Genomic DNA, 26,149 nt, shown 5'->3' with positions numbered 1-26,149 from the left:
CACTGGCATAAAAATAAAAATATAAACACCCATATGAACTGGCAACCTTGCATTACAAAACAAATAAACAAACAAACAAAAGTATTTTTTCGCCCTGCTCGACCCTGGTGAGTCCGTTCCTTTTATTTTTATGCTTTTATTATTTCTTTTCCTGTTTTAATCTTCGTGACTACGACTCCAAGGAAGAACCGAAAACTTGGAAGTGCAAGCTGTTTTCAGGAATTACGGTTACTATAATTAAAATCCTTCTACTTTGTTTAGTGTTTTTTGAAGAGTTTTCCTAAAGGACTTCAGTCGTAAAAATAAAGTCACTCATGATAAATTTGAAAAATCCGCCTAGTTAAGGGATAACCGTAAGGTAACTTCCTAAGGATAACAAGCACCTGACCTCGATTTTTAAATCACTTTATTCAATATTAAGGAAACGCTGCACATTTTCTAAAATTTCAACATTGCTTCGCCTTTTGGAAGCACTACCATAGATTCCAACCAAACACTATGATACTGACATTTTATCAATCCAACAAACGAACATGAACCCTTTAATTGGCAAGCATTGATAGCATTACCATTAAACAGGGTTGGCAAAAACAATGGGTTTTATTGAAAAAAAAAAAAAGTTGTTTTTGGTTTAAACCAGGTTTTTTTTTTTTTTTTTTGGTTTAAATAATTTGCTCTATGTATTTATATTACATATAGACAGAAATAAGTTTGTTTTGTCTTGCTGTTATTATGCAACAACAGGGTTATGCTGGAAGGGGTCTTATAAGCTTAAAGCGGGATGCAAACAGCTTCCTGGCTTATATCAGAGAGAAATTGTCCTCCATTTGGACTCGAAACCGGGACTAATTGGCCACAAATGCAATGAATCTGCCGACTCACTCACAAAGGACTTGATAAAATACGTTGTACTGATCTTTACATACTTGTTAATATAATTGTCAAGAGTCATTTTAGGACAAAAAGATAAATAGTTGCACAAGTGAAACCATTATACAGAATTACATATTAATTGGGAAAAGCAAATCCTGCTATTGCTTTGCATGTCAAATCTAAGGTCAACGTATCATAATCAGTACGCTAAAACTGAGGTATTAAATTCCAAATTTAGTATGTAGATATCATTCAATAAAATTAAAACGAAGTCCAATCCAAGCTCATGTTAGAAGCTACGTACGCAGTCGATAAATTTTGCCAATGTCTATCAATACATTTAGGCAACCTTTGCTTCTTTATAAAACAACAAGCAAGCAAAAACGTACAATTTGGCTTCGTTTCGTATGTTTAGGCTTAACATCTTTATGTAATACCGAGGTTATAAAGAAGACTTTTGCTTTAACCCTCCAGTAGTCGCGCCGCGGTCAAAAGCACCGCAGGGAAATTATTTTCGACCATGTGTCCATTCTGTTTGTCCGACAGACTTCTCCGTCTAGCTAATCTTCCCCCTCACCTTCCCGAACATTCCTGCTCAATCACTCCGTTATCCGTTGTTTAGTTTAACTACTAGTGATTGTTTAGTGATACTGCGGTCCTTTCCACCGCGCGCGACTAATCCTGTAATGTTTTTTCTCAGTGTTTCGCTCTGCACGTGACCTTTGCTTTGGAGATGTTTTAAGCTTTATAAACATAAATATTATTTTAATGGACGGAAGAGAGGTCGACAGAGTTAACAAACTGATACCAAGTATGAAAAAAGAGAAAATTAGAAATGAAAAGCTTAGAATACGGAGGGAAATGTTACGAATGGACTATTTGGATAAATCAGCCGAGATGATCTCGTGGAAGCTTTGCCTGAGGAAGATCATAACAAATATATATATATATATATATATATATATATATATATATATATATATATATATATGAGTGAACACGAAAGCTGAAGTGAGGAGTCTGCGAGTGAATCTGAAGATCTTACATCCAAATATGACCAGCGATTCCCCGAATGAAGTCAGAGGAGGAGAGAACGAAATAAGCGACGACGAAGTGTAGAACAGTGTAAATTTGAAGATAACCTAAAATAATTCAATGTAGTGCTGTATAGGTGAAGTTTCAAAATAACCGTAAAATAATTCAATGCAAATTTGATTTGATTTCAATTTAGCGCCCTTTTCAGCATCAAGTTATGTAAGACGTGGACCTATTGCTTAACGAAGGATCCAAACCACATGAGGTCCCAGCGGGAATCGAAGCCGGAAATCCCACGCCAAAGGCGTGTATTCTAACCGCTTAGCTACGAGTGAGCTTTAATTCAATGTAAAATGCGCTGTGAAACTTTGTTTTAGTGTTATGTTTATATAGTATATTTTTAACTAATTTACTATTGCATTTCTAATTTTAGACGAACCAGAGTTAACAAAAAAAAAAAAAAAAAAAAAAAAAAAAAAAAAAAAAAAAAAAAAAAAAAACGTCATCAGATTTAGAATTTTCAATAAAACCAGTGCGTAGCTATCTATCTAAAGAAATATGTAACTTAAAAAAAAAACGTTTTATTCCAAATGAGAAATAAAAAAAAGGCATGTCTAATTGTAGGTTTCTCTAATAGCTATTACTGTAAAACTTATTATAATAATAAAAATGTTATTCCCTCTTAATCAGAAAATATACAAAATTACGTTTCTAATACAAGAAAAATGTTTAAAACGATATTTGCAACACATTATGTTCGTGCGGTCCTTTTGACCGCGCGCGACTACTCGCGTTACTTTTTCAGCGCGACTTCTCGAGGGTTAAAGTGACATCCAAACCGCTACTTGGTTTACACATGAAAGAAGGGTTGCGGTTCTACCGAGAATTGAACATGGGACACCTTGATTAAAAGGTGAAAAGGAGATAAAACTAATGCAGATGGTTTGATATGTGGAAACGTCACCATGAAGTTCACACGATTTAACACATTTTTCGTTCTTTTTGGTTTAAACCATTTTTTTTCCCTGAAAAAACCAGCTGGTTTAAACCAAGGTTTAAACCACCTTGGTTTAAACCAGCCAACCCTGCCATTAAAATATTTAGTTTGCTTTTAAGGTTGAATCATGTCTTCCTGATCATAATTTTGTAATTCTTAAAGTATTTTTGTACTTTGGTTACAAAATACGGGATGTTTATTTCAAAGTAACATTGCCATAAAATAGATAGTATGTGTTGCTACTGAGCAGCATTGCCCTATTATAATCAAATATCATAAGAATAATTTCAGTAATCAGCAGCATTTTCGTTGAAACATCTTTCTACGGAGCAAGAAACAAAAAAACTTACGCGGACTGTAGGAGATAAAGCTTAATACTCCTAAATACTGAATTTGATTGTCCCCTGTTGGCGAGGATTAGAAATATCTATACAAGCGACCAGTAAATCATGTATATGAATATTGTACGAAAGCAATAATGCCAATTAAGTGATTACTGAAGTTACAATTCGTGCGGATAACGCAATAGAATGCGATGTTGCTTGGGAGCAACACTGCCATATAAAGCGTTAATTTCATCCTCTTTATGGAGAGACTAACTATATGTAAATTTCACACACAATATTTTTTTTTTCAATATAATTTTACACACCACACATAACATCTACACGAAACAAAAAACAAACAAAAAAAAAGTAATTTCGCATAACTGACAGCATTACAAACTATTTTATACATTCAAAATCCGTGTTTTTCGACTTTAGATTTGGAAATTTTCCAGTTTTTGATCAAGGAATCTCTGCACATGAACTCTTTTTCTTCAAAAATAATAAATTTATTAAGTGGTTAGTTTTTTTTTTTTTTTTTAATTTTAATTTTAAAACTCTTGCACGTAAGTGCAATATACTCTTAAGTGATTAGAACTTCACGTGAGTTACTACCTGCTGAGAAGGGTCAAAATATAAGTGACTGAGACCACAACAAACAATGTAGACCCATACTACCACTTTTCAAAAACTACTATTTTCGGCTTTAAGAAAACAATTGAAATAGGTCTCGACTTTGGGAAAACACATTCAGAAGGGCTTCCGATTTTCGTTTGGTTAGATCTAGCTCTTAAAAGTGAACTGAAATGAAATCTTTCAGTTTAATATCCAATGGTTATACCCATAAGGGAGAGGGATGATTAAGGCAAGTCAATGATGATGGTGAAGAAACGGTGGAATGAGGATTTAGGAGGAAACAGAAGTACCACGAGAAAACCTACGGACGCGATATTGTCCACCACAAACTTACTTGGCCGTCTATGTTTCGAGTGTGAGAAATAGAGTGGCTTAATTCAGACGTTCGGTAGTCATTTAAGAAAAAAAATGTCAGGGTTGGGAACTCAGAATTGAAACACGTTGGTGCATTTGCGACTAACGCCAGATTCAGTATGGTTCAGTGACACACACAACCAAACATTTCTTTCTGGTATTCTTTGTTTCTTTTTTCACTCCTATATACACTCTAGCGACGAATCGTTCAGTCGAAAGCTTAGTGTCTGAAACCAGTTTCTTCCATGTTTGACTGAAGTTTAACGGGTTTTACCACATTATATTGCGCGGGGAACAGGAAAGATGCACGATATAAGATGATCCTAATCACTGTCGAAAGAGTTGGAATTGGAAGCAAAACACTGCTGAAAAGGAAATCTTTTGAGCCTTCATTCGAAAATTTTTTAACTTGGAAATTTTCCACAAAGAAAGTAGTGAGAAGTTCGCAACCGCTCCATCTATGAAGTAAGGGAAGATCAACATTAGAGCCAATAAAATATTTTCGACATAACATATGGCTATGGTTTATCGACAGTACTTGTTTCTTAGCGATAACGGTATCCGAAAATCGATTAGTTTTTTTTATGTAGTCTCAAATTTTGCAATGTCCAGGCACTTCATATTTGGTGCTAGGTTAGACAGCATGGAAATAGCAGCGGTGTCCGACTATGAATGAGAAGTGGGAAAGAATTTAATAGTGATTGCGTTTCATCGATGCAGAAGTTTCGTGAGAGTGTAATGGTGTGTTTGACGTCGAAGGATGACAGAAATTTGCAACACGTCAGTTAACGCAGAATATTACATCGATATTTTAAATCGTAAACTTCTAGAAACTGCAGGTAATTATTTCTCAAGCAAGAACTTAGATTATTTTATATTTCAAAACGATGATGTGCCGTATCATAGAGCTGCAGTTGCTAAAAAGTGGTTTTCAGACTTGCATATCCGGATGTTGTGGCGGCCATCTAACTCTCTAGACACGAACGCTATTAAATATTTGTGGTATGTCCCGCAAGCTTTCAGGAAAGTGCTTCCAAACAAGGAGAAAGCTTATTTAAGCTGTGGTGCAGCTTTGGTTCCGTAACTTGGACGCATTCTTGTGCCAATTTCTCGTACATATCATGCCGAAGAAGTTGGCAACACTGAAAGCAACAATAAATAATAATAATAATAAAATAAAAAAGTAAGAGTGCATATGGGCGCTAATTCTTTCCTGATAAAAATTACCTTGAAAGAAACGTCTTCTCCATGACGTACGCCAAACATGATGTTAATGTTGTGGCTACAATATCAGCTCCTTCAAGAATTCTAGCCTGAGATTCCTGTACTTGCTTAGCCTTTTCCTTTGGTGTAAGAACAGTTCTCTGGAATTAAATAATTACATATCTCAATCGTTATAAAGTGTTCAAGTTACTTTTCAGTTGAAAAACAACATATTAGTAATAGAACAATATATATTAAGTAATGAATTTACTAAAATAGCACAGCATTTATAGAAATTTGGTTTTACTTTTACATTGTTTTATGGGTATTGTAATCTTAACTTAAATTTAAAATGGAACTTCACACTTAGCATTTTCCTTTTAAGTAATCAATTGTAATACAGGCGGTTTAACAAAAAGTACGATTTTACAAGCATATATCTTTAACATATATGCATATAAAACCTTGGGCTTAATTTTAAAATACGTTCAGGAATATGAAGTTTTAATTTATCGTTCATAAATATTCAATGTGCTATCCATTGCACGCACAGGCATACATCTAGATGATAGTCAAACTCCTCCCATACTTGTGCGAGCATGTCTGGTATTTCTGCAGCTTCTACTGCTGTTACTATGCGGCGTCACAATTCGCCCACAGTTGTTGGAAGGGGAGGCACATAGACGGAGCCCTTACATAAACCACCAAAGTCTTGAAACTGCTAGTGCCACCGGCAAATGCTCAGACCTGCAAGAGGTGCATTGCCGTACTGTCGACGAAAATCACGCTGTATGCAAAGTCATAACAATTTACAGTTGTTGAAACGGAATGCAAAAAAGTTTCTTGTTATCGCAATCTCGACTCGAATGAATAAACAAACTATTTGAACAAGGGAGATTTCTACTGGCACAAGAAGCAGCAATTTTTAACTGGTGCCAAGAAAAACTTTTAATTTCGAAATGTATTTTAAAGTTTGCTGCAAAGTTTTATCTTTATTCATGTCTTGATCGAATGATTCTTTTAGGAATATAATGTAGCGCTACGTTTACGTTAAAGACCGCGCGTGATCATCTTTAGGAAAATAGACGAACGGTGAAACAGAGGGAAATGAAATGAAATTTTGAGTTTTACGTCCCACGGTTATGCCGGTTAGGCTAAAGGAGACGGTGATAATGAGTAATGAATGAAATGGTGGAATGAAGAAAGTGGGAAGAAACGGGAGAAAACCCACGCACACGGTGTTTGTCCACCACAAAGTTCACTTGGCGGGAGCAGGGTTTGAACCCGAGACCCCTAGCACCAGAGGTGAACGCTCTACCACTGAGCCACCGCGGCCCCGGTGAAACAGAGGGATATAAAACTAAATAATATTAGTCAGTACCAGGGATTGGCAATTCTTAAAATTCTGAGAAACATAAATGTTGCGACATAGAGCCCGCATTAAAATGATCCTCGGTTATCGAATTGCTGCCAAGTTATTTAGCGTCACAACTGCTAGTACGAAACCAAGAGCTAATATTCAATACTGTGAAAAAGTGTGACCAAGTTTTGTATATAATCTTTGCATGGAGAAAGGTAAAGTAAACTTTATTATTACTATTATTTATTATAGAAGTGCGTACAAACAATAAGAAAACCTTAAATTTATTCAACCTTCGTTTATATATGAAGGAAACTATTTAGTTAGTGCAAGTTTAAACCATAATTTATATCAGATGATGAGGCCTACAGTCGAATTACTGTATCTTTATCTTACACACTACTAAAATGCTGATGTGTATAATTATATTAAATAATACTCACTATTAAACAAATGGTATTAGTAATCAGAAAATTCGAAACACTTTCATTCATTATATGCAAGATAAAAATCGGCTGTTTGATTTGAACACATCTTACGATACCTAATTCAAATATACCTCAAACAAATACACCATTCTACAATATGGGCATTTAAATGGAATTTCTACACTGCTGTTTGAGAACGCAACACTAAGAAGTTATTGGACGGCAGAATAAGACTACGAAGAATTCAAATTTCAGTGTGATGGTACAACGGGCATATGAGCATCGTGCGTAGTGAGTGGAAGTGGGTTTTGTTTTCGTGCAGTGGGTCTACATTGATGGATGCACATTTTGGTGAGCGCAACCTGCCAGTATGCTTATCGAACGCCATAGCGGCTGAATAACAGGTGTATTGATGTGAAGGCTATGAGAACAACACATGATCTGAACTACTACACATTACGGACGACTTCCCGTGATCATTGATTCAGGGCCGTTTTAGACACTTAAGTTATATCCTTCCTGTAGAGAACTCCAGACTCCATATTTCAACGGTCAATGCACAGACACACATACCCTGCAAGCTCTCTTTGAAGAATTACGGATACCACTGCTTCCCTGGCCTATACGATTGCTTGACATGTCGCCTATCGAACACATGTGGAATATGGCTGGTCGACACTGTTCATCACCGTCATTCAGGAGACAGTGTCGATACCTTGTGAACTTACACAGAAGCAACGTGGCAGGCGACTAGTCACAGGGTTACCATGTGACTGACTTCAAAGAAAGATTACATTTCAAGAGAAGATCCACATTACTTGACAAATAACACAGCGAGAAAACAAAGTCCATACAAGTAAGTATTTGCAAAATTGATTACGAAAATATTGTTTCCTTCCTTCACGCTTAAAGCGCGCGATCTGTTGTAATTCCTTGGAAAGTGAACATTATAGCGATGTTAACATCAAGAATTATGGCGTGCTTAGTTAGAAGCTCTAATTTGTTACATTTATTTTTTTCTCTCGTCTGCTCACAACCACCCTAAACTTCATACCATATTAATTCTCAAATCTAATATGATATGAAGAACATTTCGAAATAATTGAATTAAAACAATATCGTTCTTAAGCTGGAACTTCGGATGATACCAATCGTAATGACGTCATTGACGACTGGATACTTTGCGTGTTCAGTGTTCATTTTCGGTACCTAGGGAATACGACATGTGGGATCTGAATCACATCACCCTTACAGGGAAGTGAATACCACTCACGTCAACATGTTCATGCTCAAATATGCCAGTTGTTTGCCGACATACATATGAGAAAAATGCAAATTTCCAAACATAAACTTCATATTAGTACACATTTGAAAGCACAGGTATGATAGGTATCCATAATTTTTCTAACTAATAATTCAAACTATAATATGTTACTAATAATACAAAAATATTTTAAAACTACCCATTAATGCTATAAGTAATACAGTATTCAATTACGTAATAATAATAAAAAAAATCAGTAAATAAAGTGATCTGTCATTTGTGTTAAGGACACTAATATACTTCAATATTCCAGTAGATGGCAGCATATACACATTCTATGTTTCAGATATTCTTTGCAATTTGGTTTAAATAACAGTATTCACTATATTTAGATATAATTTTCTGATTACAAAATTATACCTTAATTAATTCTACTATTACATACTAACATAATAAGTACAATTAAAACATAAAACCTGAAGACAATTCAGAAGAAAATTTAATATACACCGTGGCTTATATAATTTTATATCTACTGTGTCAATTGATCTAATCAAAAAAATTTCTTCAGATATATTGCTGTATTATCATCTACATAGGTTGTTCAGTCTACATTTGGCCAATTTCGACTTACTTAAAAATTTAGAAGAATCCATGGCGCCAGGTCAGTAAGTGCTCGATGTGTTTCCCTTGGTTCCTAACAATAGCCCGACAACGTAATTTCCAGTGTAATAGGCTTCTCTGAAGAACTGGGAGGGGAATCTTGTCCCATTCCCTTTGCACAGCTTTCCAAAGTCCTTCCAGAGCAGTCACACGCCGTTTTCCCAAAGCCCGCTTCAGCAATCCAAATCCACAAGTCCATAGGACTTGCATCTGGAGATTTAACAGATACTTCATTGAAAGTTATCACCTGTATACCACTTGCCTCCTCCATCTCTCTGTAGAATGCGAGGGACGATCGGGATGTATGTGATGAGGCCTTGTCCATGTGAATGCGCACCAGATTGGAGTCATTTCCGTACACTTTTCGTAGATTGGCCGCATGATCTGCTCCTGAAAATACTGCGAATTTATTTTACAGTTCTTCGCCATCCTACGAATTTTCAGTTTACCTCAGTAGCAGTAGCCAGTAACGACCATGAACCCTTTTGGGAAGGGTTCTTTACAGACACGGATCCACCTTCTGAAGTTATTGGCGCCTTTCTCTAGGTTCATGATGGCTCTCGGTTTGCCGCAGTCGGAAAGGTAAATCCATGCTTCATCGAGCGTTACGACGTACCTTTGTTTTGCCAGATGCCGTTCGTACAGCTTCCGGGCGTTACACTTTCGTTCCTTTTGGTGTGCATCCGTGAGAAGATGGCCGCGAGCTTTCATGACTTTTTCCAGCTTGAGTTGATGGGGTAACGTCCGGCTCACAGTCCTCAAAGACACGTCAAGACGATTAGCCATACACCTTTGTGTTGGCGGATTTTCTTGCATTGCCATTTTGCGAAGTTTCCTCTGCATGGTGAAGGTGGCCTTGGTGCATTCCCGCTTTCTAGGCAACTTCGTTGGTTATCCAAATGGTGGAGCTTCGTTGCCCTTGTACTTTTTAATAACATTTTTTATTCCACTTAAACTGATATTGCAACCATTCTTCTTGCATTGTTTTCTAATGACAGAAACACTAAAGTGGGCGTCATAAAGAGCCGCAACATAGCCTTCCCAAAACAGGCTTAGTTTGGGCGGCATTTTGGTCACAGAGCGGAAACCCACATACTTGGAAACAAATTTAACACAACACTCACAACAATCGTCCTGTTTTGTGCGTTATTGTCGTCCGCGCGGAAAAAAAAAAAAAAAAAACTCCGTTTCCAGGAAGCCGCTAACAAACACTGCAGAACGTCACGATCCAGGTCGGGCGAGTCCATTCTACCCAGGAGGGGGAAGGAACGAAATCGGTCAAACGTAGGCTGAACAATCTCTGTACTTTATCTGTGTTGTTAACTACGAGAACAATTTCTCTAATCTATTCATAGCTTATGGTACACATTTACATAGTAAGCATGCATCAATTCTGGACAATTAGCGTCTGAGAAATACTTCATCATACACAAGTAATATCAGTACAAACTTACTAACTTTATTGCTAGATAATTTATTATATTTCCCCACGTTAGATCGCTCATCGCGGGTGACTGAAATGAAGTCTACACTTAGAAAACGTAGACATAATGTGTGGGCGGATATTGATTATCCGCCAAGCAGAACAAAGGACAAAACGATGTTTTATCACCACAAACATTATTGCTTATACTGAAAAACAAAATTCTCGCTTCGATAGCAACCTATAATGAAAGTATCTTGTTGATTCCCCTAATACGGAACTTCTCTGTAACTCCGTATGCAGAAGAATTTTTATATCCAGGAAGAAAAGAAAGCTTTAAAAAAAATCTCTATACAAAAAAGTTTTCTGCAATGGAAAGTTTACACATCCATTGTGAAAGCCACAGAATAAACAGTGCAGAGGGAGAAAATACGTTCATGCTGTAAAGCAACAAAGTACTCACCTGTTCAACAGCATTTAATCTTTTCCGATGATCTACTAGTTTCCGTTCTATGCTAGCAGCTTCAGTTTGTCTTCCCTTTGCTTTGGCACTTTCTAACGCTAACGTCAAAGCGTTTATCCTAGCTTTTATTGTATGAATCTGAAAATAAGATTTTTTTAAAAATATCTACAGAACATGCTTATATACGCATATAAAGTTGTATTTATCACTTGCAGGTACATGTGCTAAACAAGTTTCTTATTTCCTCGGACTTGGAACAAAGGCTGGAAAATAGTTACCTGTTCAAGATCACAATTTGGCATCCCTTGTTCCGCAACAAACATTTTTACTTACATTTAGTAATCTTTTTCTGCTCTCAACCACAGCTTCGAGGGGCTGGATAGAAATTTGAAAAAAATTCCTTCATTTGTATGAGTGCATATCCACTTTGTCCCCACTTTTCTCTGGTAGATTACGTAGTAGACTATATATATATATAGTAAGGTTCCGCATGTCTACACGTCATGCAATAACCACGTGTGAACTACATGTGTTAGTAATAAATAAAAACAAACAGACGACGGTCCCGAAGAGGAGTCGATCACCATCGCCAACAATCGGAAGGACGAGAATCAACGAAGGAAGCCGACAATACAGGATAAAAGGGAACTGCACGCCTCGACCAACATCAATCTCCCCGGATTGATCGAAACACCTAAAACTCCTCTCACGACGCTCCGTCACCGAGAGGTATCCATCCTTATACCCACGACGCTCGGTCATCGGGTTCCTTTCCTCTTTCTCACGACGCACGGTCACCGAGAGTACCTCACCTCAAAGCCCACGACGCTTGGTCACCGGGCTCCTACCTTAATCTTACCTAAAATATTAGAGGAATTACTTATTATAATTTGTGTACATAAAAGACTTTTATAATAAAAAGGTGAAGACCAAATTCCGAGTACATTTTATTGCTCTACCCAAGAAATTTTATATGGTAGATGCGTCGGCGTCTATTTACAGACATTAAAAGGACTTTACTACTGGGTGCTCTTTTTATGAACGAAAAACGGACTTAGAAACTTTTAACAATACAGTGTAAGTGTTACTAAAAGCAGGGACATATAAAAGATAGTATCCGTATTGTCATAAATACTCTAATTACTCTTTACGTTAGATTGATTCGCTTTAGGCTGGCAGGTATTTATACCGACAACTAGATCTGGGAAAAATACATATAAAGAAGGCGATAACAATATGGCAGAATCAGGCTCCCGTATACCTGTTAATATTCCTCATTTAACTAGATATTCTGGTCACAGTACAGACGACCCCGATCGATTTTTCATGCTGTTCGATCATTTGGCTTTACGTAAGGCATGGAATCCCGAAAAGAAGAAAGAAATTCTCCCAATGTATCTGCAGGACGTAGCTCTCGACTTTGTTTTACAATTGCAAAATCAGAACCAATTTGGCACACTAAATTACGAACAACTGAAAACCAAAATAATTTCTCTGTCCCGCCCAAATTTACCAACGTATAAGGCGGAATTAGAATTTTTTCAAATACAACAGAACGAAAATGAATCGATCGATTCATATTTCTTAAGGAAATTAAGGGCTATCAGACACCTAATGCCAGAAGCTTCAGATAAACAGAAAATTCATTTTCTTTCATTAGGACTACAAAGAAATTTGCTGCAAAAGATAGCGTTAGAATCCTTTCCAACAATCCAGCGGCTGCAGGATCGACTTCATGAATTCGAAAAAGCTCAGGACCTCATACAGAAGAGAAACTATGTAGAATTGTCACAGGCAATTCATTCTTTAATCTGCCAACCTAACGGCCCCTCATCACTTTCTATGTACGACCACTATAGCCAAACGAATCCTAATTCATACTTGCCAACCTATATGCAACAGCCAACTTCCCAATCGTTGCCTTCCGCACCTCAATTACAGAATATTTCTCCTCCACAGACAACTTCCTCTGCACCTGAAGTTTCGAATCCGCACCCCCACCATCAAAACCCGCCCTCACAACCTCCTCACACGGACCTTACCAAATTAGCTAATCAAATGGCTGAGTTATCGTTAATGGTGGCACAGAATGCCATGAAGACCAATTATAGGCGTAAAAACGGAGGAAAAAATCGTAAAGAAAATGGACAAAAAGCGAATAACGGTGGTAGAAAAAAGAACAATTTTGTAAAAGGCGATAGAATATCAGTCTGCTCAATTTGTTATAAGAAGAACCATGGAGCATCCACGTGTTGGAATAATCCTAAAAATTCCAACCAGGGAAACGCATAGATGGGCTCGCAGGCCAAAGTCAAGCCTCGCGGGCCATTTCAGAAAAGTGGCGCGCCATAGACACCACCACAATTAAAACGTAATGACATTCAAGAAGAGCAGGCAACTTTTAAGGACACGGACGCCAATTTTTTCACCCAGACGACCTATAATGAACACCGAGAACATGTTAAACTGGGAATAGAAAATAATAAACTATTGCTCAATATTAATGTAAATGCAAGCAGTCTACCAGCTATAATAGATACGGGTTCTAGTCTTAGTCTATGGTCAAGACGGGACGTACCCCCAAAATGTACGCTAATATCATTCCAAACTCGTATCAAGGGCATTGCCAACAAAGTTCTAACTTTAAAAGAAATAGCTTTAATTAAATTTAAAATTGGCACCACCACCTTCTCACATTACTTCCGCATCATAGATGCTGACTTTAGTCCGATTTTTGGGAATGGCGTTCTCACAAGACTTTTCTCTCAAATAGACTTGGAGAATAAATCCATATCATTATATAGAAAACCTAGGAAACCTATGTTTTCAATGGAAAAACAAGAATCGGAAGAAATGTCACAAGAAACTACTCACTCTTTGCACTTGCAAAGGAATGCAAACGTCATCATAGCTAGTAAAATTACGATTCCTGCCAAGTCACATTTCTACTTCCCTGTATCGATTCAAAGAGAAACAATTCATGATGCTGCATTTTATATTACTCCACTACAATCATTATTAGACCGATACGGCTTACAGGCAATGACCATGAGAGTACCGAGTAACGACCTTACGTTACTAATTTCCAATCCTACGGCACGAATAATAACGCTAAATGAAGTACACCAGTGGCGTATACAAAGGAGAGCGTGGAAGAATTTTCATTTAGAATAGAAGAAGGTGAAAAGAAAACGCACCAATTTCGTACTCAAGAAGAGATAAAGGAAAGATTAAGACAAACCGCTAAAATCTTTAACAATGACCTTTTTGATATAAATCCGGATTTACCGGAATACCAGCAAATAGCTGTAACCAACTTATTGTACAAATACAGGGATGTGTTTTCATACAGCCCAGAGGATATGAACACAAAATACGTATAGATAAAAGTGCGTCATTCCATCACCGTTCCCCACCAATTCCATTAGGAATAAGAGACCAAATTGATAAGCAGATACAACAGCTAGATGCCAAAATCATAGCTGAGACACAGACTAGTAATTTCTCCTCGCCTTTAATTGCGATCAAAAAGCCAAACAGTTCAGATTACAGGCTTGTGTTGAATCTACAGGCATGTAATAGATATACCAAATATTTAAGCATACCGTTTCAAAATACAGAGGACGTTTTGCAGGTTTTAAAAGGGAAAAACCTAATTTCAACCTTGGACATTTCGCAATCGTATTTTCAGATAAAATTGCATCCAAAAAGCACTAAATACATGACTTTCGAGGTAAATCATACACGCAAAAGTTATAAATTCCTTAGATGCGTAATGGGCAATTGTTCCTCTTCCCAATCTTTAACTATAGTAATTAAAATGCTATTAGACGGCTTACCTAAACGCATTACCAATTTCGCAGATGACATCGTCATTGGTTCTTATACGTGGGAACAACAACTTTTAGATTTGGAGCTTTTATTCCAAAAACTACGGAAGCACGACTTCCGAGCCGATCCCAAGAAGACGCACCTGTTATATAGAGAGCTCCCAGTACTAGGATTCCTTGTATCCGGAGAGAAGATAAGCATCTCACCGAAAATAGCAAAGAAGATCAAGAATTTTAAAAAGCCGACTACCAAACGCACACTTAAGAGCTTTATTGGCCTACGCTCTTATTTACAAAGTCATATCAAGGACTTCACGATCAAGATAGAACCTTTCCAGCAGCTTCTTACTAAAAATGCCAAATTTAAATGGACAGAAAAACATGACGAATTATTTGAGAAGTTGAAAGAAGACATTTTGAATGCCCCTTCTCTCTATCATTTCGACGAAAAGCTAGAGATAAAGCATCCTCTCACCAGATCGGAGGGCTATTAGCCTGTTATGACACCAAAACTAACGAAGAAAGAATCGTTTTCTATTGTAGCAGACGTCTCACAAAAACTGAGACCAAGAGCTCAGTCTGGCAAAAAGAACTATACGCTATTATATATGCTTTACGCAAATTTAGATATTTCTTACTCAATCGTAAATTAAAATTGTTTACAGACGCAAAATGTCTAACCTCTTTGCGTACTCACCCGGACAGAGTAGGAAAATACACTCGCTATAGACTTTTCTTAGCTGACTATAATTTCGATATCTGCCACATCGAAGGAAAGAAACATCCGGCTGATATCATCAGCCACTTAGAGCGGAATAGCAGTGATGCCTCAGAACCCACGGACCCACATCAGGCAATCGAAGATCTACATGCATACAGATCTAATTCACTAGAGGAACCCATTCTCCGAATAGAATACTCTGGATCTTTGAAGAACTTACGAGAAGAGCAGCATAAGAACGACGCATACGCTGATATTATAACAGTTTTAGAAGGGGGAGAACCAGCAAAAAGTTCTACCATGAGAGCAGCTAAATATTTTCGATTAAAAGACAACATATTGTATCGTACACAAAAACATCCAGAGCTTGGGCTACTTCATCTTTTGTGCATCCCGAAAAGCTTGGCAGGACATTCGTTTGAGTCTATCCATAAAGACCCGTCAGCGCCCCATTTTGGGTTTTCAAAGACTTATAAAACTGTCCTTAACAAATACTACATGCCAAACATGAAATCATACTTGGCATTCAGAATCAAGAACTGTAGGGAGTGCCAACTCTTGAAAAAACTCCCACAAAAACAACAGGGAGAACTCCATCACCCGATAGGCCATATAGGGGAAGGAACGATGGATATTTGACGATTTAGGACCCTATCCGCACGAAAAAGGGAAACTAAAATATGTTTTAGTCGCCATCGAAACAAGTACACGTTATATAGTGACGAAGGCTGTTAATGGGATTACGGCAGATACAATTGAACAGTTCTTATTGGAAGAAATAATTCTGAAATTCGGCGCCTTTCGTTTCCTTCATCTGGACAGACATCCTGTGCACAGAGCGAAGAAACTTCAAAAACTAGCAAAAAACGAAGAACTGGATTTAATTTCTGCCCTGCTTTCAACCATCAACACACAGGATTAGTCGAAGTCATGAACAAAACATTACAGAATTCCTTAAAAATTTTCGTCCAACAAAATCACGAAACATGGCCAAAATTATTACCTCATATTACTTTTGGTTTAAATAGTTTTGCTCAATTAGGAACGAAGAAATCAAGCTTCTTTCTTATGTTTGGATACGAACCCAGGACAATCAGCGATTGCAGACTGCAGATTACCCCTCAGCTACAGCTTGAACGGGACCAACTCGTAAAACTTCGAAAAAAGACACGGCAAAACTTACTGAAGGCTCACGAACAACAAAAGAAGTATGTTGATAAAAAACATAAACAACAAACTTTTCACACTGGAGATAAAGTACTCATTTACTTCTCCTTTCGAAGAATTGGGGAATCATCACAATGGACCGATAGATACTGTGGACCGGCTACAATAATCTCAAAACTAAACAATAATCTCTATCGCGTTCGCATGCCCCATAATTTCAGGGAGAGAGAACAGAATATTTCCATCGACAGAATTAAGACATTTCATGCCGCCGAAGAATATATATACAATGATAATGGTGACGTATGCACCAGCTAGGAAGAAGGAAAGAGAAGAAAAGAAGAGAGAAAACCAAGACTAACATCATCCCAGCAGATATAAACGTGCGACATGCGAAGCGCACTCTTCATGTTTCCGCGACATTAAAAAAACATGGACTAGAAGAAAACAAGATACACCATCTGATACAGCTAACTATTTGAAGTGACCAAATCTAGTACCTACCTTAGTCAGGGGCGGATCCAGGGGGGGGGGGGCGATCGGAGTGATCGCCCCCCCCCCAGAAGAGGAAACTTTCTTACTTTATATATATAAATAAAATCTATCCCAGACTTTGGAGCGCTTAAAAGTTGCATCATGACAACCCACCGCCCCCCCCAGAAGTCGGTCCTGGATCCGCCCCTGACCTTAGTATTCAAATCGCAAGCGATCCCTTGTCTTTTTTTTTTTTTTTTTTTTTTTTTTTAACTCTTATAATTCTTAACCAACCTGCATTCTGTCACATAAACAAGCATCCATATATACAATTTCCTTCAGTGAACAAAATTACAAGCCAGCATTTTCTTTCGACTTCGAGCGAACGAACTTTACAAGGCCAGCTACAACATTTTTTTTTCTTTGTTTCTCTGCTGCGTATCATATGACTGTCACTAACATATTGACCTAGATATACAGAGTGTTCAGAAAACCAGAACTTTTGATTGGCAAACTTTTCTCCGGCGTGACTACAATTATCAAAGTACTGACTTTAACCGTTCTCTAAGTATGTTCTGTCATCTATTAACTAGTACTAGCCAGAACTAGACCAATATTAGAAACTTTTCTATAATAGCATTCTTTGACGTGCGAACTTTATAAAATATACTACGGATATTACCATCAGTGACGTAGTTATAACTATTAACTGTACTCACCAGAGCTTCGACAGCCTCTCCTTTGAGAGGGATGACGTATTATACTGATTCTGCTTAGATTAAGAGGACAAACTGTCAGTGCTCCAACTTTCATTTTAAACTTTACTTATGTGATAGTGTCTCAAACAGTGATATCAGTGACCAGTGCTTTTAACTTTACTTTTGTGTTTCAGTGTTATAGTGCATTTACAGTGTATAATGTGCCCAATATGCAGATTCCACATGATGGCACAAAGAAAAAAAAATAATCCAGTGGCTTATTTTTTTTCTACGCCCCGGAGGTGTGAGGTTCCGCATGTCTACACGTCATGCAATAACCACGTGTGAACTACATGTGTTAGTAATAAATAAAAACAAACAGACGACGGTCCCGAAGAGGAGTCGATCACCATCGCCAACAGTCGGAAGGACGAGAATCAACGAAGGAAGCCGACAATACAGGATAAAAAGGAACTGCACGCCTCGACCAACAGCAATCTTCCCGGATTGATCAAAACACCTAAAACCTCTTTCACGACACTCTGTCACCGAGAGGTATCCATCCTTATACCCACGACGCTTGGTCACCGGGCTCCTATCTTAATCTTACCTAAAATATTAGAGAAATTACTTATTATAATTTGTGTATATAAGAAGACTTTTTATACTAAAAAGGTGAAGAGAAAATCCAAATCCCGAATACATTTTATTGCTCTACCCAATAAATTTTACAATATATATGAGTAATGAAAGATATCCAATTAATATAAAAATAAGATTAATCTTGTAAACAAATTGGTCAAAGAAATGTTCGTTGCCCTATTTCTTTTGAAAAGTGAGGAAGGGAAGAGCATGTTAAAAAACAGCAAGTATATAAAGTGAAAGGAAATTATGTTCCAATAATATGTCTTACATTAGTCATCTTTCCCTTATCCCCCCCCCCTCCCACACACACACAATACAAGTGAATAAATATGTTCTTCAAGGCTGATTTGAAGAAATGAAATCTTTGAGTTTTACGTCCCACGGTTATGCCGGTTAGGCTAAAGGAGACGGTGATGATGAGTGATGAATGAATTGGTGGAATGAAGAAAGTGGGAGGAAACGGGAGAACCCCGAGAAAACCCACGCACACGGTGTTTGTCCACCACAAAGTTCACTTGGCGGGGGCTGGGATCGAACCCGGGACCCCAAGCACCAGAGGTGAACGCTCTACCACTGAGCCACCGCGGCCCCCTGCTGATTTGAAGAATCGATACCTTCTTCTGGTTCTTATACTGCTTCGTTCAACTGTTACGTTCAGCCTTGAGCATTGGTGGATTAGGCTAAGATGACGGGAGGGCATAGAACTAATGTATTTAACCAAGAACGCGATTGGCTCGAAAACGCTGAGAACCACTTGGTTATATTACGACAGACTTCCCATACTTATGCACAGACAGAAACATCAGGGTTGTATTTGCTCAAGTGTAACTAGTTGTAGATTGGATCTTATAGTTGATGACAGACCCTATAATTAATATGACGTATAATAAAGTATAGGTGGAAGTGAATAACTGTTTTGAGATTACGTGCTCGGTCTACATTACTTATCGCATAACTCTAAATTATTGACTACCTGTAAAGAAGATACATCGACTAGCCTATTTCTTACATATATTTAGATTAACAACGCATAGGATAGTTTAGAAGTCTATAATCTACATTGACTTTCGTTTCTGTCACGAAATCATTTAGTACAGCGTAGCAATAGCTTTAAGGATCCATAGAAAGTACCCTTCTCTATCCGCATTGTAAAAGTACCTTATGGCAATAACTAGAAGTAATTCTTTTACTTCAAATATTAACCTAACAGGTATTGTAATGTTACGAGAAAAAACGTAATTTTTTAAAACTATTTTTTGTGCTCTCTAAAACTGAACGTTGTAGGAGTTTTAAATTGAAGCGAAACTAGATCCGAAATTCTTGCAATTTCATTTACCAAACTAAATTCAGCTTAGCACATTTTACTCACTTCCGCATAAAATTATATGCTTCATGCTGGATCTTCCTTTGGCATTTTCTCAATCTAAGAATTTCAAAACTCAAGTGTCCTACTTCTTATTGGACCATGACAAAATCAAAGCCATGGAACCAAATGTACTTCCGAAGCGGCGACGTCATTTGAGGAGAGCAAGGGAGCAATCCACCTTCCCTTGAGTTCTTGAAACCGTGCATTTTAATAAATTGTATATTGAAATATTAACAAAAAACGTAGAACTCTTATATCGATGGATAATCTTGCTCCTATTCCCACTCTTGGCAAAAACTGAAATGACACCATTGTTCCGAAGAATATCTGCAACGATGTACACAACTTCAACTGCTAACTTATACACAATGTAGAGCAGGCCCGTAGTTAAGGAGTGGCCCGGGAACCTTAGCACTCCCTACAGCTACCTTCCCCTGAAGCTTTTATTTGCTTGTCTGGATAAATATCTGTTCAAAATAAGTAGTCAAAAATGTCAGATGAATAGGAGCTGCTACATTTCTGTTACGAATTACATAAATAATAAATACAGGGTATCCCATAAAAATGTACTCACACTTTAACTAGCTACTATACACATATTTAACTTTGATTAAGATATTCATTGACATATTTACAGGTCTAACAGAATAAATTAACAAAAGGTAATGACATTATGGAGTAAATTGGTCTTTTCCGCAAATTGTTTACACATTTTGTTCCAAACAAAAAGTATGTGAGTGATAGGTCAATAAAGACAGCACATTTTTATGGGACATATTGTAAATGAATAAACAGTTTTGTGGTGTTCCTTGTTGTGTCATTGCTTCCTAAGCATTAATTTTTGCCCTCTCTAAGAAATGGGACTGGCTATGGGCCTGGTATTTGCACTGGTTTGCATAAGGAGGATACATTATAAAGAGAAGATAATTCTGTGCGAATTTGGACTGTGTAACACACTGAATCTGTAAAAATAAAAATAACCTGTACTAATTAACTACTAGACTTACCTCCAACTCCGTGCTTTCCATGTCAGTTTTCTCCTGGTTAGTTTTATCAACAAATCGTTTCACAAGTTCATGTAACGATACTTCTCGAACTTCTGAGTTCATATTATCTGATCTGCCTGTACGTACTAACTTGAATCGCCTTTCTTCTGCAAAGTAATATATGCATACACTTAGTTTACACTGGTCTACTGATACTTAATTTGTAATGCTTTTTTTTTTTTTTAAACTTTTTGTATCATAACCTGCTCGTAAACAGCTACAGGGTTCACACAAAAAAATGAAGATCGATTTCCTTAACTTTCCATGACACTCCCTGACACAAATCCTTGTTTTTCCTGACGTAAATTCTTGAATATTAATAGGAAGATTTGGAGTAAGTTCTATCGTACACTTTTTTTTAACAGCCTTTATCCCCATAGCAGTCCAATACACATAATTACCATTTACATATTTGTTATGTTCAATATGAGTAACTGTTATTTACACAAGATAGTATATAATAATATATGTATGATACAGTAACACATACCTTGACATTGCAAATTAGACTTTTTTCCCTTGAAAAAACAACTGCCGACTCTCCCTGAGACCAATATTATCACCTTAATATCTTAATATTACCAACTCAGATACATGTTAATCCTCACACTTACAATTGAATGGGTGAGTTGAAAAAGGTACACATTCCAAAAACATAAACTTTCGGAAAACTAAGAAAAACTGTTTTGCGAGAAAACTAATTGTTTTACCAAAATACTTACTATTGTCAATTTGTACCGTTCAGTGTAGCAAACCCATTGCACGTGGTACCTATACATAAATATTTTTTATATATCATATAATTATGTAAAGATGTTCAGGAATATGTTCCTTTTTCAACTCAACGTTTTTAAATGCACAATACTTTATCCCAATTAGTGGATTATTTTAAACAGGTTTCAGAAATAAATGAGTAAAATTTTTTCAGTCTTTGTATGAGGGTAAACAAATATATTTCAAAAGTGTTAGCTACACATATTGAGAGAAATAACAATGTTTTCCGATAAAACAAGTAATTGTTGGATTTTTCAGAGTAGACAATAGTCAATCATCTTGATCTAGTGGATCAGCAGCTGAAAAAGAAAAGCCTTGATCGAAAAACATTATAAAAACATGTTCTTTTTTGTTTTACCATCATTAGTAGTTTTTTTTTTTTTTTTTTTTTTATGTGATTGAACCACACCGAGCTGCGAAAAAGTGCTGGGATAATAGTATTAAAATGATTTATTTTACTTTGCCATTGCAAAGTCTTCTTTCTTTGTTACATACAGGGTCCAATGTCATAACATACCATAAAACACGTCTATAATAAAGATAGAAATACTTAGGTTAGGTTAGATTTATTATGAAGTTTCGTGTTATATTCAGACTGTAGTTAGGATAGACAAGTTCAGATTAAGTGAAAATAGTCTAAACTGATTTACAAAATATAAAAAAACAGAATATAAAATTTACATGTTTTGCATTGTATTAAGCATGTTTGATTTAATTTTGATCTTGAGGTCTTCTCAGGTACTGCAGACATCGACCTGAGGTCTGCCAAATCGGTAACCAAAGTTTTTCTTGAAATATTCCAAATAAAACTCATACTTTATTACATTCTTCAAGTCAGGAAATTTTTCTATGAAAAGTTCATGCATTATTGCCACATTAAGCTGAGCATCGAGATATGTGACTGATGTAGACGTTTAGTATGCAACATATTTAGGAAATGAATCAATATGTTCATGTATTTTAACTAAATGTGAGGCTGGAATAGCATTAGAACGGTATTCGTGTTTACCTCTCATGTCAATGGGGAATTTCCCAGAAGCCAACATCTTTGTCAACCTAATGACAACTTTGTGTAACACCGCATTAAGGCTTACGTAAGCATTACGCATACTTCAACTCTCATGTACCTTTCATGGCAAAGTACTTGAAAGAAGACTCGTGTTGCTTTGAGTTTTCATTTGATGGCCTGTGCCTTGCAATCTTATGCCTCTCAATTAGGTTCATTATTTATGTGGCCCGCTCGTTCTTAGGTCTGCCACTATACAGGGTTTTAATAATGTTCTCTTTTTTTTCAATAGAGAAACTATCCATGCATTTTTCCCTACACTTGCAGTTTGTGCCGGTTGTTTTGGCTGGAACAAGAACGCCTGCTGAAGTTATAAACTCTTCACCTCGACGCCTTGCTAACTTTTCCACCTGCGGTACATGTTTTTCTTTGTTAAGTCTACTCTTTTTACGGCTTGGTTCACCACTGTCACTGTCTGTTTCTGACATTGTTACTAGGTTAAAGCAAAGAAACACTAATAAACTTCACGACACTACTTTTCGCAATGATCTTCACTTTCTACTTTAAACATAACCAACATGACCTTACATGACCTTAAATAACAGCTCACCTGTTAAGTCATAACTCATGACTGAGCACTAGCGCTGTGGTGGGTGCCTCCGCTACTAGCGAGGCTATGAGTTGAAGAAGGGACATATTCCTGGAATCTGTTCCTTCTTCAACTCAATCGCATCTACATATTTTTGGCAACCTCATTTGCAATAGTGAAATATGTTTCTTTTTTTGCTCAATGGATGTAGATACGTCCAAAGAAGAAAATGGCTATTTCAGATTAATTTGTGATATTTTTGGAATGTGTACCTTTTTCAACTCACCCATTCAATTTTAAACATAATTTTGTTTTGCTTTCAGTTTTTGAATTTGTTTTAGACAGCATATTCTTCTTATTTGTAATATAATTGTGTTTGTTTCTTCCTTTTTCCAATTTCTTAACTTCAGCACTTAGTTTTCTTCTTTCACCTTTGATTTTACTTTCCTCTGCACTTTGGATTCGTTTCTGTTTACGGTATTCATCGTAGCGTCTCCGAGCTGAACGAACTGAGAGAAACATTCTTCGAGCAATAGGAACAGATTCCACACCCCCATAGAACATAATTGCATCATGCACCCGCCTCTGTGCTACGAGAGAACCTTTGATTTGGTTGGTCTTATTGACTGAGAACCCGCCCTCCATTGAAACATTGCCATGGGATAAAATTAAACATATATTCATAACATGCTACAAATCGGAATACTCTTGTTTTTTGGACATTACCTTTGCAAAGAAGTAATCTAATCTGATGCTGCCCATCTTCTCTTCGTATTCTCTGAAGTCAACTGCAAGAGATCCCTGGGTTTCAGTACAGAAAGGTATAAATTGACATTTTGCTTTCTCAGGAACGGAATCTGATATTCTGTTATACTCATGCAGAGTTTGTAGGATGCGTTTCATCCTAGTCTGAGCAAGTTCTGGATTGTTCTTTTGTAGCCTGGGGCCAAAGCTGACAGAGCACATACTGGTTTGTACTTCAGAGCTTCTTTCCACTATATTCTTCATTGTGCCCAGCAAAAAGACGACAAAAAGTTTCGTACTGGTTTTAAGCTTGAAAGCTAGTCTCTATGATTGTTTCAGTTCTTTCAGTAGTTTTTTTTTTTTTTTTTTTTTTTGTGATCTAAAAACAATGTCCACCATTCTTATTTCTAGTAAATTTTCATTTGCAGTCAAATCCAAAGCAAGAAGCTTCACTGCACTGACACTGCACTGTCACTGCACTTCACTGCAAAGCAAGTTTCATAATGCTTTGTTTGACACTATGATTCATTAGATTCCTTAAGAGAGATAGAAGTTCTGAGTACATGAAACAAACAAATGGCTCAAGACTGGAATTTTCTTTCAAATGATTTACACTCTGTTGTGACAGTTTTGAAGGAACAAATTTACACTTCATGAATTGTCTTGTACATTTACCTTCCCTGACTTTCCATGACATATTTTACACAAAATGCATAATTTCCCTGACTTTCCCTGATGTGTTTTCATTTCCCCAAACATTCCCTGATTTTCTAGAATGTGGGAACCCTGAACTGGAATACGATCAAAGAAATACGCTTAACTCATTCACTACCAAAAATTTAAAATTCTTCTGTTATACCCACTAGAATCAGATTAAAATGAACTGCTGTACGCACAGTAAAAAAGATTTAAATATCCTAAAGGAGCCTTCATTGCAGTCTGAATTAATGGGGAAGGGGGCGGACAACTGCTTTTGCCCCTGACAGAAGCCGATTTCGTTTTAGTTGTGTAGGCGATTAACTCACAGGAACGATAAAATTTGATCAGTGATAATCCTACAAACTATGCAACAGACGTTTTCCAATAAACAAATTTTGTCGTAATTTTGAGAAGTGAGGTTATCTATTTATCTCTCCGAAGAGTTCCACAGGAAAGGAGAAACCTTAACATATGCTCTCAGTTTAGCATCTTTTAGTATCATCAATAAAAGCATGAGCGAACATTAAAACCGTCTGATTGAAATACCAAAATTCGTGTGATAAAGTAAGACTGTTCATATGCTTCCTACAGTTTAGTTATAATATTACACACTAATTTAAAATAGGTATAATTCACAGGGTGTTACGAAAAAAAAGACGAAACAGGGACGAAAATGACTAAAAAACCTTATAATATACTTAGTCTAGCCATAAATACTGTTACAAAGTAAAAACTCAACATCAGCAATACGAGAAAAGGGAATTTAATATGCATATAGTATGTGAAACATACATGGTCTGACAACAGTTTGCACCTACTATATTTTAAAATGTGCGTCGTTAGCACGCACACAGGCTTGTCTGGCGGGCCACTCATCTATGGCAGCACGCACTGTCTCCAAGGGAACTGACGCCACTGCAGCAAGTAAAGAACACTTCAAACTGGCAACTCTGGGATGACGCTTCTTGCATGTAATACCTCAAACACTGTCCACAGTTTGTAATCCTGGGGATTAGGGTCATGGCTGTTTGAGGGCCAGTCCTCAGTGGATATGAAGTCAGGCCCATTGTGTACCAGCCACTCCTGGGTTGATTTTGGCTTCTGAACAGAAGCCGAGTCTTGCTGGAAAGTCCATATGGGTGTTCAAAAGAGGGTGGTGGTTAAGATCTTCACTATTGGCTCCAGAACAGTGTTTTGGTACACCCGGGCACTAGTTTTTCCTCCTTTCTAACAAAAATGAAGACGGTGGTGCCAACATAGCTAACTCCACACCACACCATGACGGACACGGGATGATAGGCTCTCTGGAGTTTTGGAACTTTGTCCCTGGCTTCCTGAACTGATGACGCATATACTTTATCATTT

General features: G+C 37.1%; 1 protein-coding gene across 2 annotated transcripts in view; it reads right to left on the bottom strand.

Moving 5' to 3' along the window:
• The window catches only part of Setx (probable helicase senataxin), a 216,238-nt gene that overhangs the window by 38,957 nt on the left and 151,132 nt on the right, over positions 1-26,149 (bottom strand). For both annotated transcript variants that reach the window (XM_081745377.1, XM_081745378.1), the window contains exons 13-15: positions 20,934-21,079; positions 11,026-11,163; positions 5,449-5,585 (exon numbers count right to left, since the gene is read on the bottom strand). In XM_081745377.1, the coding sequence (XP_081601503.1) occupies positions 5,449-5,585; positions 11,026-11,163; positions 20,934-21,079 (421 nt within the window). The remainder of the gene's footprint in view (positions 1-5,448; positions 5,586-11,025; positions 11,164-20,933; positions 21,080-26,149) is intronic.

The sequence above is a fragment of the Thermobia domestica genome, chromosome 18 (genome assembly GCF_964235325.1).
Source record: "Thermobia domestica chromosome 18, izTheDome1.hap1.1, whole genome shotgun sequence".
NCBI classification, from domain to species: Eukaryota; Metazoa; Arthropoda; class Insecta; order Zygentoma; family Lepismatidae; genus Thermobia; species Thermobia domestica.
This window is presented reverse-complemented; position numbering and strand designations above follow the sequence as displayed.